Source organism: Wasmannia auropunctata, unplaced genomic scaffold, assembly GCF_000956235.1.
Source record: "Wasmannia auropunctata unplaced genomic scaffold, wasmannia.A_1.0 LD335996.1, whole genome shotgun sequence".
In the NCBI taxonomy this organism is placed as follows: Eukaryota; Metazoa; Arthropoda; class Insecta; order Hymenoptera; family Formicidae; genus Wasmannia; species Wasmannia auropunctata.
In genome coordinates, this window is record NW_012026894.1 from 2,053,204 (window position 1) to 2,073,026 (window position 19,823).

At 32.9% G+C, this 19,823-nt stretch overlaps 1 protein-coding gene across 4 annotated transcripts; it reads right to left on the minus strand.

The window, feature by feature from the left end:
- Positions 1-102: 102 nt before the first annotated feature.
- On the minus strand, positions 103-18,111 carry LOC105453678 (glucosylceramidase-like). 4 transcript variants are annotated; one of them, XM_011695827.1, is made up of 11 exons: positions 17,840-18,111; positions 7,465-7,590; positions 6,865-6,948; positions 6,006-6,081; positions 4,573-4,888; positions 3,449-3,729; positions 2,192-2,620; positions 1,995-2,074; positions 1,347-1,630; positions 999-1,110; positions 103-141 (listed from the first exon to the last, which is right to left on the minus strand). In XM_011695827.1, exons 4-10 carry the CDS (start codon positions 6,049-6,051, stop codon positions 999-1,001), a joined length of 1,548 nt encoding a protein of 515 aa, XP_011694129.1. In that variant the 5' UTR covers positions 6,052-6,081; positions 6,865-6,948; positions 7,465-7,590; positions 17,840-18,111; the 3' UTR covers positions 103-141. The 4 variants fall into 4 exon arrangements, with proteins under 4 accessions (XP_011694129.1, XP_011694128.1, XP_011694130.1 ...); XM_011695826.1 differs by lacking the exon at positions 103-141 and having other exon boundaries at positions 812-1,110; XM_011695828.1 differs by lacking the exons at positions 103-141; positions 6,865-6,948; positions 7,465-7,590 and having other exon boundaries at positions 812-1,110.
- Between the last annotated feature and the right edge of the window lie 1,712 nt (positions 18,112-19,823).

The window sequence follows — 19,823 nt, forward strand, 5'->3', positions numbered from 1 at the left end:
AAAGTGGGACAATGTTAAAATTCTTATACAATCTTTATTTTTCCTCTAAGGAAAGCGAAGAGAATTTTATATATTTTTTATTCATAATTTGGATACGTGTATTAACAAAATTGAAAATAGTTACCGTATGAATACAATAATTTAGATAAGAGTCAGGCCAATAAAACGAGCAAAAATTATTTGGATGAATAAATAATAATTTACTAATAATTCGAAATAATAATAGAAAGATTTGATGGAACGTTTCGGGTTTCGACTCACTTAGCCATCATTAGCCATCATAACAATGTACATTATAGAATAAATTTAATTTGACATTATCAACGCAGATGTATTATATAACGTTTATCTCGCTTTTACAATTCTCAACTTATCGTTAATCATCATTAGAATAATAATATATTAATACAATGTATTAATATATAACGCATTAATATACGCATTGTTGTTCCGTCATTTCCGTCATATGATCGTCCATAACGTTTGATGTATAGTTAAAATTATATGCTAAGCGGATAAAAGCAGAGCGGATTCGTCGTTGCCATAACGAGAACAGACTGAGTTTTTAAGCATTTAAAAGTCTAAGATCGTTTTCTCAAATAATTCTATAATAACAAGTAGCTAGTTTTTTTGCATTTTTATATTAAAGATATCTCACGAGCTACATTTGTTATAATAGAACTATTTGAGAAAACGATCTTAGACTTTCAAATGCTTAGAAACTCAGTCTGTTTTCGTTATGACGATTAACGATAAGTTGAGAATTGTAAAAGCGAGACAAATGTTTATATATAATATACATTTGCGTTAATAATGTCAATTTAAATTTATCCTATAAATTGTTATGATGGCTGATAATGGCTAAGTAAGTCAAAACGTCCCATCGAATCTTTCAATTATTATTTTGAATTATTAGTAAATTATTTATTCACCCAAATAATTTATGCTCGTTTTATTGGCCTAACTCTTATCTAAATTATTGTATACATGTTTCTGATTTATTGCTGCGCCAAATACAACAATGTATTGAAAGAATTGGCAGGTAAATGTAAATTTATTGTGCTGTTTGTGTTCTTATCTTTCATGGTTACACCAACAGGAGAAGAAGCTCTGCAATAGAAAATTTCGAATTATATGCTTTAAGAACGTCTAACGTCCAATGTTAAAAATAAAAACAATAGTTTAAAGTAAAAGAGATAAGTTAGTTTAAAAAAAATTAGGAAATTAATTTCAAATTTCTTTAAATAAAAAATATTAAAAAAATTAATATACAATTTTTTGAAAAAACTTGTCACATAATATGATGCTATAAATAATGTGACGATATAAATATATTTTCTACTAACTTGTTAACAGCCACAACGACAATCTGTTGTTCGGGCGTCAAGAAAGCTACTGCTTTAATATTTCCACAGTCTTCAAGACCCGTCGATAAGATTCTGTAAGAATTGCGTGGCACAAATTTGCTAAAGTGAGAAATTGCGTAAAACATAGGCTGCTTGTAGAACTCGTCGCTTTCCGGCATTACGATGATTGGTGAATCGACAAAATTTTTTGCCCAATTTGGTGCCCCTTTCTCATTCAGCGCCAAATTCCAATCTATCCATCCAACTACCCAATGCGATAAGTTCTAGAAATATATTTATAACTTTTATAATACAATTAGTACTTAAGTACTTAAGTACTAATAATAGAAGTATATACCTAAACATATACATATGTTTATGTTACAATTATATTACAATTTTTTATTTTTGCATAATGAAACTATTTTATGCCAAAATTCTTTAGCAAAATTCTTTAACATTGTAAAAAACAAATTAACGAAATAATATATTAATTAAACTTTAGTGATCGTAAAAAATTTTGTCATACATTTAAATGTGTTTAGCAGATTCTTATTTTACAATTAAATGTTCTTCATATTCGGCAAGTAAAATTAAAAACCAGATAAACGCGATTTGAATATGAATTGATTAATATCGTATACAAACCTCGATTATATCTAAGGCATAATCTTGTCCTCGTTTCCATGATCCCAATATTACCTTTCTGAAGTCGAAAATACTGCTACCTATGAGGCGAAAATTATACGAATTTCTTTTTTGAGATTTTTTGAGAAAGGCTGTGGTACATCTTTTATTATTTATTTATTAATCTATAAGTGATTTATTCAATTAATTATACTTACCGGTGCAGGCTTCGCTCATCAATATAAACTTGTCTGGATACTTATCATGTAGTTGTGACAGTCTAAGCGGTGAAAATAGTTTATCAGAGTACCAATGAACCGCAGTGCCGGAGAACAATTCCTTAGCTCTAGGATTTTTGAACATGATATCGGTATACCACGGAATTTCGAAACGTTGATCGTCCATCGCCATGTAGACGAGATCATATCCGGCATTAGACAATGTCGGGGCTAAAAATTCTGTAGCCCAAATTGCCGACGCTTCAGGAGTCCAAGCCATGGCATTGAAAGGGAAAACTGGGATAAATCCGTCTAAAGGTTCATTTCCCGGCGTCATAGCCCATATGTCTATACCACGCTTTTTGTAGGCGTCAAAGAACTTTTTAATATAATCAGCGTAAAGTTGATAATATTCACGCCTTAGACTACCTGTCAAGATTATCATACATTACGGCACCTCGTACTTAATTATCGTATGGTATTTGATTATTAATATAAAATAAAAAATATATAATAACATCTATAAATATTTTGAGAGGGGACGAAAATATTGAATTAAATGTAATTTTGAAAATATACATCAATTTTTTGTTTGACAACATTAATAACATTGTTAAAAACTTGAATTTCTAGAGAAAATCAAGATGCAGAGAGAGAAGATAAGACCGCGATATAAAATGGACCAGTTATTATCTTGTTTTTTTTTCGGATTTAAAAAAGATTTAGAAAATTAAACTATAATTTATGTTTGTTGCTTTATTCATATAAATACACAAGTCTTGTTCTTATTCTTTTTTTTTTTTTTTATTAAATTGTACCGACTCGCGTAAAGTAGCGACGGGGCGATCTCATTGTCAGTGTCTTGACATCAAGACACTACCGTGTCTTCTGATTAAATATTGACTTTAATTTTTTTAATTATTCACTTTAATATTCACTCATAAAACTGTATATGTATATGTATTGTATTTGCTCTCTAAATATGACTGACTCAAATTCTAACGAACTAACTTTTTAATATTTCTCAACTGTCCAACAGTATTTTAAAATTATTTTAATTGATTGCACATTTCGATACGTAAGGATTTTTTATTTAAAATTAATCAGTTGATTTATTTTCTGCTCCATTTTACTTCGGTCCGTTTTATCCCTAAATATTTAAAATTCAATATTTTTGTCATATAATAAACACCTTACAACTTTCTCGTGCAAATTTATTTTGGTTGGTGCAGGATACATAAAGAAGTCCTGCCTCACCGAATGGTTCCTCACCCCATGTTATACTGCTTGAGTATTTCATCCACGCAGGGGCGGTCCACGCAGTCGTGAATATCTTGAGTCTGTCTGGATTAGGCATAATATTCTTAATATTATGTAGATATTCTATTTTGTAGTCATCTTCCTCCACAAGTTTGAATTGACTTAATGTAATATCACCGGGTACGTCGTCGTATGTATACGGCCTCGTTGAGAAATCGGTACCTGCGATAGGTATACGAGCAAACGTGTATCCGATACCGGTGGAACCGAAATACGACCTAGAAATAACTATACGTGAGGGACTATCATGGGAAACGGATGAAATCCAGTTAGATAAATTTGCGGCAATTTCATAAAACCCGATACAATTGTTGAACCATTTTACTCGAATAGTTAGAATTTCTACGTTTCGTGTTTCAATAGCAGTAAACGCACAATTTGCAATTTTAATACCACAGAAGTATTTATCTTATGCTAAAGAATCGTCATTTATGCTTCTAATTCATTTCCATTCTATCAGTCAAAGAGATAATGAAATTCTGCTATTATCCCGGATGAAAATTAATATGCTTTACTCGGAATATTGTTCTGTAATCGCTTACAGAATTACATTTGAATAATTTATGATTAATAACTAATTGGACAAGCTTTTGCTTACAATTAGTCTATTAGCATTTACTTACTAATTTAGTTATTAATTCTAAATGAATTTTGTATTATTTAAATTCTTCTCTGAAATCGTTTTAAAAGACTTTGATAACAGAAGAGAATTTAAAAAGTTTAATGCTCTCTGAAACAGAGAAAAGATCAAAGAACAAAATAGAGTTTAATGATATTTATGACACAAAAGTGACATGTAAAAAATTTCAGTCTGCTTTTATTGTCGAAATAATCGCGCACAATAGTAATATTTAATAATTTTTAATTCTTCTACACTGTTATTTTTGAAACACTGCGTCGCAGTATCACAGTGTTTCAAAAATAACTGCGCAGAAGAATTAAAGATTATTAAATATTTATTACATCATACGAAGATTCCGATCTTGTTTTTTTCCCAATCAATGTGTGTGTGTGTGTGTGTGTTGTCTCTGAGCTTCTAATTAATAATGCCAACTACATACTGAAGTAATATTTGTTGAGTCTCATTACTGAGACTTCTAATGTTGAGTGCGGCGGCGTCAGTCATTGCCCCGCCAAATCCTTGTATCGTTTGATACTTCTGACTACTGTCCACTGTGAGAACCAGATCGTTTTCGGTCTCATTTATGGTAGCGAAGTTAATGACGGAAGACTGCATTCTCTTGCCATCTTGAGTGGATGTGTACCATAAAACCTGATTCTGCTGTATCTTCGGTTCGCTTATTGTATCGCAATACGTCGAATTACAGACGCACACTACAGAATCTTCTCCGAATGAACGTGGAACACATTCATCTCCTGTAATGGAATAAACGTTTAATTACGTGTTTCGACTTAAGTTATTATGCATATTTTATTTAATTAACATGCTGCTATAGGAATATTCTTAAAAATATCAGATTTGATAGAAAAAATATTGCACGTCACGCTCTGCTCTCTCTCTCTCTGTCTCTCTCCCTTTCTCTTTCCTTCCCTATGTATATCGGGAAGAGTCAGAAACTTTGCTCGTTAAACTATGTCGTGAAATTAAATTCACCCATTTTAGTAAGCCCGAACTGTGCTGATTGTATGCAAAAGTCGCAAGCTTAAGGAAGTCGTTTATCTTTAAAGTATTATAAGTGTAGTTTCGGAAATTTTGCTGAAATCGATGTATCGCCGCAATTTGCATTTGACAATTCATGACGTTGCGAAACTAGGCTTATATTACTTTCAAAATAAGAAACTCAAAAATGGAGTAAAGAAATAGAGATAGGTCTATAATGATTATGTAAAGAAACTAATGCGTTATAATGTGAGCGCAATTAGTGCAGAATTAACATGTACGTAAAATAATGTAAATAGATGAAAATTTTTTAAAAACGCTTGAAGAACAATTTTTTACAACAATATATAAATTTGCTTTCCGTTTTCTCTTTTTATAACATTAACGTATATATCTTTTTAAATAGTCGAAATAATGAACTTAATTATTTTGTAACTAGAAAATAGTATTCATTAAAATTTAAAAACGTAATGGGAGCTATATAATACTGATAATATTTAACTAGAAATATATCGCTCATTTGCTACAATAACTCAAAAATTATCATATGTAATTGCTTGTAAAAAAAAAGAACAGGAACATAAACAAAAAAGAAAAAATGTACTTTAAAAGTATATACTTTTATCCCCTTACAATTAATTATTACATCAAAATTGTATTTGAAAATTAATATTACAAAATTTCAATGACTCAAAGCGTTCAAACTCATTTTTTGAAAAATTTTATTTTTTTAATTGTATCGTTATAGCAAGTGAGCGATATAATGTTCCGTTTACTTGGAAATTTTATACTGATCGAGAAAACTGATTTGAGAACTTTCCTTGTTTAAAAATAAAACAGATGCCAAACAATCGCCTTTAACATTGTGCTTACCTTTCACTGCGACCAAGACAGCAATCAGAATTACCGTGCGTAGCATTTTATATTGTTTCGAGGAACACTTCTTAGTCTGCAAATGTGCAATAAAGTAAAAAATTAACTTTTCGATTAAGCACTCGCAATATAAAAAAGGACTGGATTAGTGCATATGTGCTGTGATATATGTTTATCTTAACTGACAAAGCTAACATCTACGATAATAGCCATCGTGCATCGGTGCACAAAGCCAGTCAACAGGCTACATAATTGGAATTAATTAATCTATGACTCGGTATCGTTTTATTCAATTGACAGTTTATTTCTAATGCTTATTTATGTTACTTATATAAGAACATTGCTTTCTAGTATTATTTTCATATCTGTTATGAAAAGAATAACAAAACAATTTCATTTGCAATTGTATACCGATTGCAAGTAAAACTGTTTCGTTTTTTTTTATCGCGTATACATTACGGTATATCGCGTATAATACGTATATTTATACGTATTATAATTGAAAACTTGTAATTATGTTAATATTAGAGACGCATCAAATATTTGAAATTTTTATAATGCCAATATATATATATATATTTTTTTTTATAATTTAGTATCTCAATATTATATGCACACGAAAGAGTGTTGTAAACTCTGTGTTCATCCTTAATCAAATCAAATCTTGAACTTGAAAAGTAGATTACTACACAATTAGTGAAAGTGTAAAGCTTAAATTTGCCATTTGATTACATAGGCACCCAGCAGCATAAAAGAGGACAACCATAACGAATTATAACATGTCCATATTTCTTCTCTTCAATTTACTCCTTCTCTTCAATCTATCCTTTTTAATATCATCTATAATATAGATTTGTACCTGAGTATCGTTGAGAGTCCTACTATCCGTAGTGTAGAAACATTACTGTCGTTCGTTCGTTCGTTCGTAACGGTGCGATGATGACTGAAAAATAACGCGGCATTCGTAACGTTGGCCCCGCATTGCGTGCCTATCGCAACACACAATGATGTCTCCGATAAGCTGTCGGCGTGATGTATTTATCAGTAATAACATTTTAATAAATGCACATTCTCTTAGTTCAGAAAACAATATCTTTTTGAGGGAAATAAAAGTTGTATCTGCGACAATGCGTCCGAAGCACGAGAGATTATATCTTTAATAATTATAACTTTAATTTAACGTAGTTAGACGCGTTTGTCTGTAATTAGGTAGTAAGACAAATTGAAACAATTAGGCGTGTTTATCTAATTTACGACACTGCTCTAAAAACATTATTATATTCCTTATATTAACAAAATATATATTTTTGAGGAGGATGATTAAAGGAAAGAAGTTAATTTTTTTGTTACTTCCAAAAAGAGGATATACAAACTCGAGATTTAATATGCTTTTTTGAATAATTTTAAAGAAAATAATGCAACGTAACGGCATGTTTGTTCAAAGAGAAGAAAATATTACCGTTACAATATTATGTGATCAATCTTATCCTCTTCATCATATTTGAATAAAGATATGGATTGCAATTATCGTTGTCAATCATTGATCGTAACTAACAATGTGTTATTTACGTCAATCAATGGAAATCTAAAATAAATAACGTTATATAATTATATTATATAAATATAATTATTTATCGTATATTACATATATTTAATAAATGTAATAATATACTAGAAATTATATTTGATTTTAACAAATTAATTTAAATTTGAGCGTGTCATATATATAATCAATTATATACAGATGCTCAGTTAGATTTTGAAAACAGATTTACCATTAATTATTTAATCAGAACTAACATAAAGCGTCTAATTAAGAAATAATAAAATACCTGTTACTAATATAAAGCGTTTAATCAAGAAATAATAAAATATCTGTTTTTTTGTACCTGAATACTCTAAATTATATAAGAATTATATCACTTAAATGTGTGACATAATAAATCCGCGATATAAGATACGTACCAATTATCAGATAAATTATCATGTTATTGAAGAGAGAAATATTCGATTATTTAATCATAACAAATAATTTTTTCTCTTTCTCTCTCTATTTATCTATTTATCTAGCTCTCTCACTCACTATGTTAGCTATATGATTACGATGATAAATAACTCCTAATATTAACATTTAAAATTCAATCGCACATAATTCACACGTAATTCATAATTGCGTAATTCGCGAAGATACTATCGAATAATTGTGTCTTTTCTTCCCATGACTTACTGCAGTTTCCTAATAGATATGCCGCACTTGTATGGTATAATTTAATACCCTCCTGGTACATTAGCTTAATAACTGACTGTACCATCCAAAGATTTGCTCTACATAGATTCACGGACGTAAGGTTTCGGTTCAATTAGATGGCAATTAGCGTCAGTGCTAGTCGGACGGAGTTAACCGTTTACTCGTGTTACGTCCGATCATATTAAATATCCATAACACTGCCAACCCCTTCATCATTTTGCAATTATCGATATTATCTATTGCTACTACAGTATTAAAATGCAGTCGTTTATGTGTATATCAGGTGCGCAAATTAATTCGCTGCTTTTAACCAATTTTAGAAGGGCATTTTAAATTCAAATATTTTCTCGCCTTATTGCAATCTTGAAATATTATTTATTGCGTATACAATCATCGTGTATCATGGCAGAGCGATATAAATCTCAAAAAATATAACGAACACGATAAAACGTGTATTAGATATCGCAATTTTTTGTCGAGATGATCTGTTCTTATTGTTAGTGAAAATGTTGTAATCCACATGATGTGTAAAAATTGCATATTAAAGACTTCACCGATGATCTTGATATATATGAATTATAGAGGAATGATGCTTTGAACAATATTTAAGTAATCATTGCTCGTTATTGATTTAAAAAAATTATTAACAATCAAAGATAATCTTTCTGCTTTGGATGTGAGAGAGTGTGCATTGCATGAATTTTCGATTTTATATTAGAAAATAAAAGCAAGACGTAGACACACAGTTGCAATAAATTAAGTATTATTATTTATTTCGTTTAAACTTTTCTTGTCACGAATATCTGTGTCACTTTTCTAACTGAATGAGTTTATCATATACTAAATAGAAATTACAATTATGTAAGTATTCCTATACATTTACTTAAATATGTATATATGCAAATAACATGGAATTTTTACTGAAAGTATAACCATAAATGATAGCATTTAATGTACATATTGTACGTTTGTATGGCTTATTTTATTTATTAATAAAGTTAAAATTGATTTAATTTAGGTAAAACTTAAAATTTACTTAAATAAATTTAATTTTGTTCATTTTTTATTGAGCGACAATTAAAATCTTTTGCAAGTTAGAGTCACGATAATATATTTAATAATTGAAATCTTTGAGGTTGTTAACATGCAGTTGCTAATACGTAGTTCTACGATTATTTTCAAAATTAATTAATTTGTTCAATTTATTTTTATAGGTAAATTATAAATTTACAAAAAAGCAGTGAATTAATTTTGCGCATCTAATATATCTTTTTACAAAATGTTTTTCAATGAATAAATTTCAATTTTGATATAGTAACTAAGAAAATTTTTTTCGTTTTACAATTATAAATATCTAGATGTGCTTGCGCGCATTTTTGAAGGATGCTTCATTTATATAGATGTAGGATGTATAGACTGCGCATTCCTTGAAATTACCGTTTTCAGTTTAGAAAGGGTGAAGTAATTTGATTCTCTCTCTCCAAAATATTAGTAGTAGTGGGGACATCGTGACTCTATGAATAGTGATATCTTTCTCTGGATTCCTCCCACTAAGCGAATTCAAAAGAGATAACGAAACTACTCAATACAAAGTACGTCTTTTTTTAACGGAGCAAACTAAGTTTAGTTATATTATGTATAGGGAATGTGTAATCTATACTTTCTACGTCTATGCTCATTCACAGAGTCACGGTGTCCACATTATTGATACTTTGAAGAGAGAGAGAGAGAGAGAGAGGGAAAGCGATATAAATTAAGCTACGTCACTCTTTTTAAACTAATAGCGGCAATTTCAAAAGAATGCGCAGTCTATACTTACTATGTCTATGAATTTTACAAGGTTTCCGCTAAAAATGTAAAAATAAAAACAAGATATGGTCTGTGAAACTCTTTTCTGTTGTCTCAAAGAAAAGTACTTGAGACATTATGACAAAATTCGCACGAAAACATAAAATTTAATATTTAATTCAAAATAAATACTCCGATATCTATGCGTTGACAGAAGAATTAAATTCTAATTTGTTATTTGTTTGGAAGAAAATTATAAAAATAAAATATTTTTCAAGCCTATACGCATGAACGGACTTAAAAAATATGTACCAGACTTTATTGTGCACGCTTTTCTTGTAAATACAAATATTGTCTGATTTATAATAATATTTCGTTATTTTCACATTTATACGCATGCAGTGACTTTATTGTGCCATATGCAGTGCATTATCTAAAATTGATAATTTACTGACAATTTCTCACTTTATTTCGTATAAACTTTTATGTTATCTCAGAAGTTGTAACATATTTACAAAGACTATTAATTATTACATTATTATATATAATAAATATGTTATAATAAATAAAGAAATAAATACAGGCAAACGGATAATTTAAGATTATTTGATTTTCACTTTTTAGGAGGCTCTCTAAGCCTTATAGGATCTAATTTTATTAAATTATGGGAACTATTGTAATGTGACACGTATTGCGAGTTAAACGAAGTAATTTACGCGTGCAATGGACACTATTCTTCATCACATCATAGTTTAGACTTGCAAAGAGTTTTTTTGTAATTAATTTTCGTCCCATGCAATAGGTATCGTATTACTGACCGCGGGTTTTTAACACGCGAGCTCTTCTCTTAAATATCTAGCTGTCCTCAAGTTTCTAAAATAAACAGATAGATAGCAGGGTTGAGAAAGTTACTTTTTAAAAATAATTTCTTACCATATTACTCGTTATCGAGGCAAAGTAAATTATTACTGTTACTAGTTAGTGATTCTCAAATGTACCTCGTTACTTTAATTTGTTTTTATTTTTTTATTGTTTTATCAATTACTTTAATGTCATTTAAAAAATAATGAATCGTTACTTGTTCCGTTAAAAAATTTACTTTTGTAATATTTTTAAAATATTACAAAAAGCAATAAAACTTTTTACCTTAATTTTACAAGATTATAAAAATTTTGATTTTCATAAAATTTATAAATATTTTTTTATATTTTTTACTTATACTTAATTTTATTTATATTTTTTATATTCTCAATTTTATGTATAAAAACTTTACTATGAAGCAGTTAATATATAAGCGTTTAGTGATTTTTTAAATATGATTCTTGCCTTTAGTTCTTTATTGGATCTAACAATAAGTATCGAAATCAATCGTAATAAAGAATCACTGAACGCTTACTAAGCTGCTTCGTCTGTTGAACTCACGTGTCCATAACAAAGATTGAATGTATGAAAATTATGTTAGAAATAAGTAACTATTAAATTTGTTACTAAAAAATGTATCTACGTTTCAGTCACGGTTATAAGAAAAAAAAACTAACGCTACCAGTTGATTGCCAAAAATAATACAGTAACGCATTACTTTTCAACCCTGATAAATGGGTATAAACGAAACAAAAGGAAAACACATAAATGCGTTTTTTCTTTTAAATATTTTTACTGCTAAAGATGGACAGAGCATCTATTCTCTATTTTTTCTTAATAACAGGAGAGAATGGATCTGAGATGAAAGTTTACAAGAATTTAGAGAAATAGAAAATTAGATACACCTATATAAAAGAATACTACCAGTTTTTCTTATAAATAGATAGCTGTCCTCACAGATAGCTATTAGGCAGATAGATCCGAAACAAATAGGTGAAAAAAATGAAAAGAAAAAACACATATCTAAAAGGCATTTTTCCTTTAAATAATTTCAAAGGAAAAACTGCTAAAGGTGGACGGAGCGTTTATTCTATCTCAATCTTCCTTAATGAGATAGAAGAATGGAAACGAAGAATCTCAAAGAACTCAGAGAGAAGGAAAAAATTGAACACGCCTGACGTAAACAAAAATATTGACACCATCATGAGAGCCATTATTCTTGCCTTTTAAATATGCTTCTATTCTTAACTCCATCTTAGCATGGGATAGGTATATGCATTCCATGCCGAGTTTTTGTTCAAGCCATTTAATATTTTCGTTACTACATATAACATCAATATAAAATATTTTATAAAATCATGTATTGAAACTTAAATATTACAAATGAATACACTTATTACATCCTGACACCTTTTAATAATAATGTAAATTTATAGTTTTATAAATATTATACAATATGTTAATTATAAATGAAATTATAGTCTCGATCATGTGGAGCGCATGTGCAATGTGATCCACATGACCCGAATGGAAGGTTAATTGGTGCGGCAGAGAATGTATTGAACATTAAGTTAATATTAGAAGTTATTAAGGTAATGTTTATTTTTTCGGCATATCTCGGAAAATATGCTCAAACATGAGTCAGATTAATACAAAAAATATAATGATGTAATTGAATAATCATCTTTATATACATATGTATATAAATCCGATATTTAATATTTTAAATTCTTTCAATTATATTTGTACATTTTTGTTGAACTTTTGCATGGGAGACGCAATTTTGATCAGAACAAGTCGGCGAAAGAGAGAGAGAGAGGGAGGGGGGGGGGGAGAGACGTGTCGCCGTCGCCGTCGTCGTCGTCGTCGTCGTCGTCGTTGGTGCAGCGGAAACGAGGGCGGGAGTCAGGACGCCGGCGTTTCCGACGGCGAGATAAAGGATAAGGATTTGAGAAGTGTGACATATTCAATTTTGCAGCTAAGCGATACGTCTCTCCCGCTGAATGTCGCGCGCGGTCGCTCGCGCGCGGATGCCCGGACAGACGCTTATCCGCGGCCGGCAGATCCTCGGCTTTTTGCGACACGTAACGAAATTTACGAGGCGATATCGTCATTTTCGTCACGTAGCCGCACGTCGATGAACGGGACGTGCCGCTACGTCTGCTCGGCGTCATCATTGTCGTCGGTCCCCCGAAATGCAGGAAATTGAAAACACTAAGGCATGCCCCTTCCCTCTCCTCGTCGCTCCTCCTACATCCGATACGGTATACGCACGAATGCGGATTCGTGCGTGCGTTTCGGCGTGTACCGACGGATTTCGCGAAATGCGCGACGCAATTCTGTCCGTGCCTGTTAAACTGTCGTAAATTTGCGAAGCGCGTGCACATCTCTCTTATGATTACATCTCTTAATTGAGAGTGCGCTTTTGCTATATAAAACTCTTTATTTACACGAGAGTTCTGAAACGCTTATTTGATAGATTTACACAATTTATATTCGTTAAACCAACTTTCCGCGACGCGGTAAAGGGGGAAATAGGAATGATGTGTTTTCACGGTTCGCTGCAGAATGTGTGGGATCGTAAAACAGATCGTTTGGAAAATAATTATCTATGTTAAACTTCAATCTCAAACGAGATATAACGCTTAAACTTATGAGTAACACCGATAAATGTTAAGAAACTTAAGAGATACTTAACAAAAGAGAAGAAAAATATAGACTAATATTTATTATAATTTTTAAAAGAGAGAACTCGCGCGGCTTGCAATTTGGAAGTATGGAATATGCATTAAAATTAAAGCGCTGTTTATAATCTATCTTAAAGCGAATGCGATATAACGAATATTTAATTGAAGTTAATGCTAATAGACGTTCGTTAGATCGGATCTTAATACAATATGTGACGCGTCGTGATCCATATTGCGTAAATTTGCACGATTTTGTTATACGTACATCGGTGGTATAACACCGAGCACGCGATTGTCGACGGTATAATTCTCGACCCGCAAAGCGGTATATATTTTAATATAACCACCAGAGGGGTTTGGCACGATCGACACGGAAATCCGTGCCGTATATGACAAACTGTTCGCCGCAATTAGAAATAGGCGGATGCGGGACAAGCTCTGCGTATGTTGTCACGGCATATCGAGCAAATCCGTACGCGCGTGTATACGTGTGGCCGGGTTGCAAACGTCGCCCTTCCACTATGCCGGTTCGATTGTGCAAATAGGGACGATAACATCGTGAAATAAAATCAACAAACGTATGTCTCTTATCTCTTATTTCGCGTTTATCCAACTTGCACTATTGGTACAACTGCACCACAAATATTAGCACATGTATAGAGACGACCATTATCTTAGTGATATCTTAACAACATCTTATAATTTATAAAAGGAGTTGTAAACTCAATGTTTCCGATTCTTTTTGCTCCTTCAATTGACTAAGTTTGATTACGAGGCAAATGATATTGTTGACGATACGATACGATTGTTCGCGATACAAATCGATCGGTATGCAAATTTGCATTCATCGGCGGATTGCTAAAATTAATAACGATGCGTGAAAAGCGTGAATTACATTAATGGAATATGCATCGACGAGAACGCGTTGATTTGCACGAAAATTCGTTGCCTCCACTTATCGTCGGAAATTTTGGGCGAAATTCGTTCGATTCGCGCGTTATTTAACAGGACGTATTGTGCATTGTCGGCGGGATAATTCGGCGAACCGTTTTACCGCTCGTTGCAAAATATAGAAAATTCAGAGACGCGAGATAAACTTATGAATCCTATTCGTGAAAATAGTAATGACGTCGCGTAGCAAATAATTGAGGACGCGTCGCGAAATATCGTTGTACGGCTGCAGTTGCACTATAGTTAGTTGCAGGCCCCTTCGTCGAGAATTCCGTTTCGTGTTGCGCGTGATTCGTTTCCGGACTGCGCCCGGGAGATGTAAATTTCACGTTATTATTGAAATCAGTAGATTGAACCGTCAACCGCAGCTGGGTTGTATACAGAGTGTCATTGGTTGCACATGCGACCGATACACTGAAGAAAAAAAGACAGAGCGAGAAGGGAGGAAGTATAGGGGAAAGAAGAGCGTTTTTTCGGTAGGAGAGCGCTTTTCGGAGAGTTCGAATCCATTTTGCCATTTTATTTCAACCCGATATCGGCCCCTCTCCCCTCCCATCTGTCGTGTTCACTTCGTTTTATCGACTGCATGCGACTGTTCATCGTTTTATAATGCCAAAATCAGCGTTGACACGCAAATGCTTTTATATTATAGATCGATCGAGTATCTTTTCGAATAATCGCTTTGACACGAAACGCGTTTGTTGTAAATTAATAATTTTTGACAGCCGAGATGGCTATTATTTTCATGGACAAAGAGACAAATAAAGACTTTATTGCATGTAAATAATTTCTATTCGAAGAATATCACATTTATATATATCTGTGGAAATTTACTCATAGGTTAATTTAGACGGTGATGCGCAAATTCGCGACAGTGGAAACTGAGTAATAAACGATGACTGTTTGTCGTTTGCGTAGCCTCGCTGTAATGACGCATAACTATTGAATATTTACAAGCCATTTTGCTACGATTAGCTATCGTTGACAAAAGTATACGAAAATAGCAAAGTAACAAAATACTTTACAAAACTGAAAAATTTATTAATTGCAAACTTTCGTATATACTTTTGTATATATTATTATTGCACAATATTCAATACATAGAGAGATGGATACAAAAGTCTTCACACCTTCAAAAAAGATTCTCAACTTTTTCAGGCACAAAAGAAACAGCACATTTAAAACAGCAAAAGTAAATCAATTGTTTGCGTATGGTTGGATATATTATAAAAAATTTAATATTAATTAATTACACACCAACATCCGTTTTGGCTCGATAGATATTACTTCAGTATATATTTGATTTATTCTTACGAGCTTAAAGGCTTCCTTCAAATTATTTGTAATCAAAATCAATTGTATTCTTTTATTGTTGGATCAGTAATGACAGTTTCATAATAGTACTGTAATTTATTAGAGAACGTTTCTACATTCTATAGAGAAGCTGTATACCTGAATGGTACATAGCTATGTATGATTTCAGTACCTTGAATGTTTTGTATAGTTTCTATACAGAACATTCGGGTAAGAATAACAATTCAGTCTTCTTGAAAATCTCTAGAGAATACCTTGAATATAATAAATCATGGGAAAGAAATGTAATTTACAGAGAAAATGTAATTTACTACCATAAGTTCACGTAGTATTTGAAAGTTTCTACCTTTCTTCATTAAAACAATATACGTCACGCTTAAATCCGGCAATTCGTCTGGTCGAACACTTCTACACATATGTCGAATGCAAATTCGTATTATCGGCTGTATAGAACACAGAGGTAAACGAAAAGAGTGAACGGTCGGACGTTATAGTAATCGCGCTCTACTGCCTATCGACAACGACTTTGCACAGTCGTTTCAGATTATACCGATTTCGCATTTTGTTTTATAGCCATATAGAAACGCTGTCATTTTCGCTGATACTCGAGGTCGAATTTTGTCCGGAATTGCCGAGCAGCCAAAATGAAATTTTTTCTAGTCGTGGAATATGAGATCTTTGCTTGCGAAGTTCATGATAACGGTGATAGAGTTTTGCTTCAAAGTGACGAACGCGCCCGTATTTGCGAAGAGAGAAAGAAAGGAGATAGCATAGTTAGTGCAGTCCGATGCTTTAACAGGCGTTGCATTTTAAACAAATAATTAATTCCACGTTACCATCAAGTAGAGTCGCATTGACTTTCTAAACCGGTTTTCGAATACAACGTAAACGACTTTCACATACGCGTTATATAATTTCTCTCGACAATATAGAATTTATTTGCATAACAATCTCTACACTTACATTTTTTTTGCGTTGCCTTATACGCTTATGAGATATACTTTTCGGTTCTATACCACGCATCACGGATTATTAAACATAATCGGATAGCGTAATCCGTTACCGCCGCAATTCGAGTGCAAGATTTAGCCGAGAGAGGCAACCCCTCTTAAAATTACTGGCAGCGAATCGGAAACCGATACGGTGCGCGTACTGCCCCCGAGATGAATCGTTATCTCCTCTTGGTCGAAAATAAAATTTGAGTCCCGTTCTCGTCGCACCGTTCTCTTCTCATAGGATTAAGGATATTCCTGTTCTTCTTATATCGCGCAGAATTCTGCGGGCGTCAGGCGGTCCGCGATTTCCTTTGGAGATCGACGATAAATCAAGCTTAAAATTGCTTTCGCGCTATTCTCGATTATTCGTCCTCTCGAAAGAGCGACTTCCTTGCAACGTGCTCCTTTAACGCACAGAACATCTTGGATATCTTAACAGTTCTACACTACTCTTCGTGAAAGCATTGTTCCGAAAGATTCGATCAATCGTGTGTTCGCGATTTTATGCGGGTAGATTCGACAGTCCTGTAAAAGTTAGCTCGATTTCATTGTTTAACGAGATACTTCACTGATTGGATCTACAAGAGGGATGATGGCCTTTTATCTTTTACAATTTCAATTGAAAAATTATTATTCATTTGTTGTTATTAAATTCTGCATGTATAAAACCAGAAGTGTTTTATTCATTAAATTCCACTTTATTTTCGCTGTTATTCTGCAAATTAAGTAGAGCTCGAAAATTGGCACTTTTTGGAGAAATTTCTATTTCAAATATCAAGGACTTTCAATTGATGTTACGTATTAGGTGCGACATCAGATATTTTTCTTTATTTCTTTATAATCTATAGCGCTGTCCTCGTCTCCCTTTTCGTACTATTAGATATTAATTTCGATGAAATAATTCCATTTTCGATTAATAATTCTATCTATATGCAAATATGCGCGACGATGACACGTCGGCTTATCATATGTGATGGAGAAACATCGTACCTGGTGTCTCGGAGAAAAAAATTTCCGATCCTTCGTATCAGATGATGCGGCCTGAGGAGCGCTTCTTCAGATAAGTCGAAAAGGCCGATCGCATAATATCGTCGTAGGTGATTCGTTTTCTCGTCAGCGCGGCGGCGGCGGCGTGCGCGAATGCCCTACTGAATCCCCTTGAAATTGCTTCCCGCGGCTGAATGCTATACGTCTCGCCTTTTGTAACGGCACGCTGAACACGCTCGTTCCGGCAGGCGGACAGCCCGATAAGTAGCTACGATACGAATGAGGAATCCCCGCGGCTCGCCTTGCTTTGTATAAATCGCGCCGAGTTTCGGCGATCCCGTCGAAATGGCAACAGTAGCGGATCGAACTGACATGAACCTGGCGTAAGATTTTATGAAAGATAAAAATTTTGTAATGAAGATACAAACAAATACAAATTAAGTATTACTGAACTATGTACATCATAAATTTTTTTTTTTTATAAAGACATTTACATTGGCGTGAATTCAAACAAAAAATTATCGCATCGAAAATGAGATAATCGTTTCAGTTAAAGAAAAATATTTATTTTAATTGCATTTAGATTTCTATAAGAGATACTATTCTATAAGAGATACTGTCTTCAGTTTGCTGAATTTTTTGCGATAAATGTAGGTTTTATTCAATATAGAAGCGCAATGAGACTGAAAAGAATGTGCGAGAATCTTTATTTGACAAAAAAAATTTAATGTAAATATCCCGATTTTATTGAGGGCGTAAATGTACATAAGGCCAATGTTGATATATGTGTGATGTGACCCGTAAAAAATGCCAAATTCTCTGAAAGGAGGGGAACATTGATCTGAGAAGAATGTAAAGTGATGATAACATTATCTCCAGGGGCCGAGAAAATCCCAGAATGAATGGAAGCATTTATTATTGTTTAGTTTAAGGATCAAAAAATTTTTAAAAGTCATTTAATAAGTGACATTTGAATGAATTGTTGAATTGTCTTCTTTTTACTCTCATATATTAATATGCAACGTTCCTTTGTGTCATTCGAAGAAAATGCTCATCAAAGATAACAAAATGTATATATATTTCAACCTGTATTTGCTCGACGCAATGACATAATTGTAGGCTACAATAATTCATTTAGCGGCGGAGAGCTATATATAGGTAGGTTTATCTATGCATATTGTATGAGGATTGGACAGAATATTTGTTCTCTATTGATTTCTCTCTATTTCGCTCGAGACGCAACGAGACGACAGAGAGGAGAAAGTGAGTAGAAACTTGAACAAATCCGGACTAAGGATTAAATCTGATTGGCGCACAAAGGAAGTGCTTCTCTCGCTGTTGTTAATGAATTATTAAATATTCCTCGTGGATAGATTAAAAGCGGTTTCGTCGTGTTGCCGTGCATATGCCGTGCATATCGAACGCACACTCGCTCTCGAAATTTGCGTAGGTACGCTGGTGATACATTAGCGGCGTGCGGAAAGTTTGCGGCTGCCGCGAGTTGCGATTAGTTAGTCCCGCCGGGACGCGCCGAATTCACGGTAATTATCTATTCGACACGACCTCGTTTTGGATTCCCGCATCTGCGAGTGCCTCCTCGCGAATCAGCCCGCATTATTGTATTGCAAGACAATAATCCACGCCCAATTTCGCTGCTCCCGCGCGGTATCACGCCGCGATAAGATACGAATGTCGTATCGCTGGCCCCCGGAATTCTGTTTGTGGTCAATAAATCATGATTGGAGCGTACCAACAGCTAGTGCTTTCGCTAGATGCGACGTTACGTTAATACGTGCGAAATAGATTTCTAACGCAAATTCATGGTCTCGCTTCCGGATATTTGCGCGTACGGATATTTATATCACATGAAATTTTTAAGAAACAATATTATCGCCAAAAAGTTAGAGAATAAGTATACTTATATCTTTGAACATACAATATTTTAGCCATGCAAATAAATATGTGGACAATTTTAATTCTAACTTTT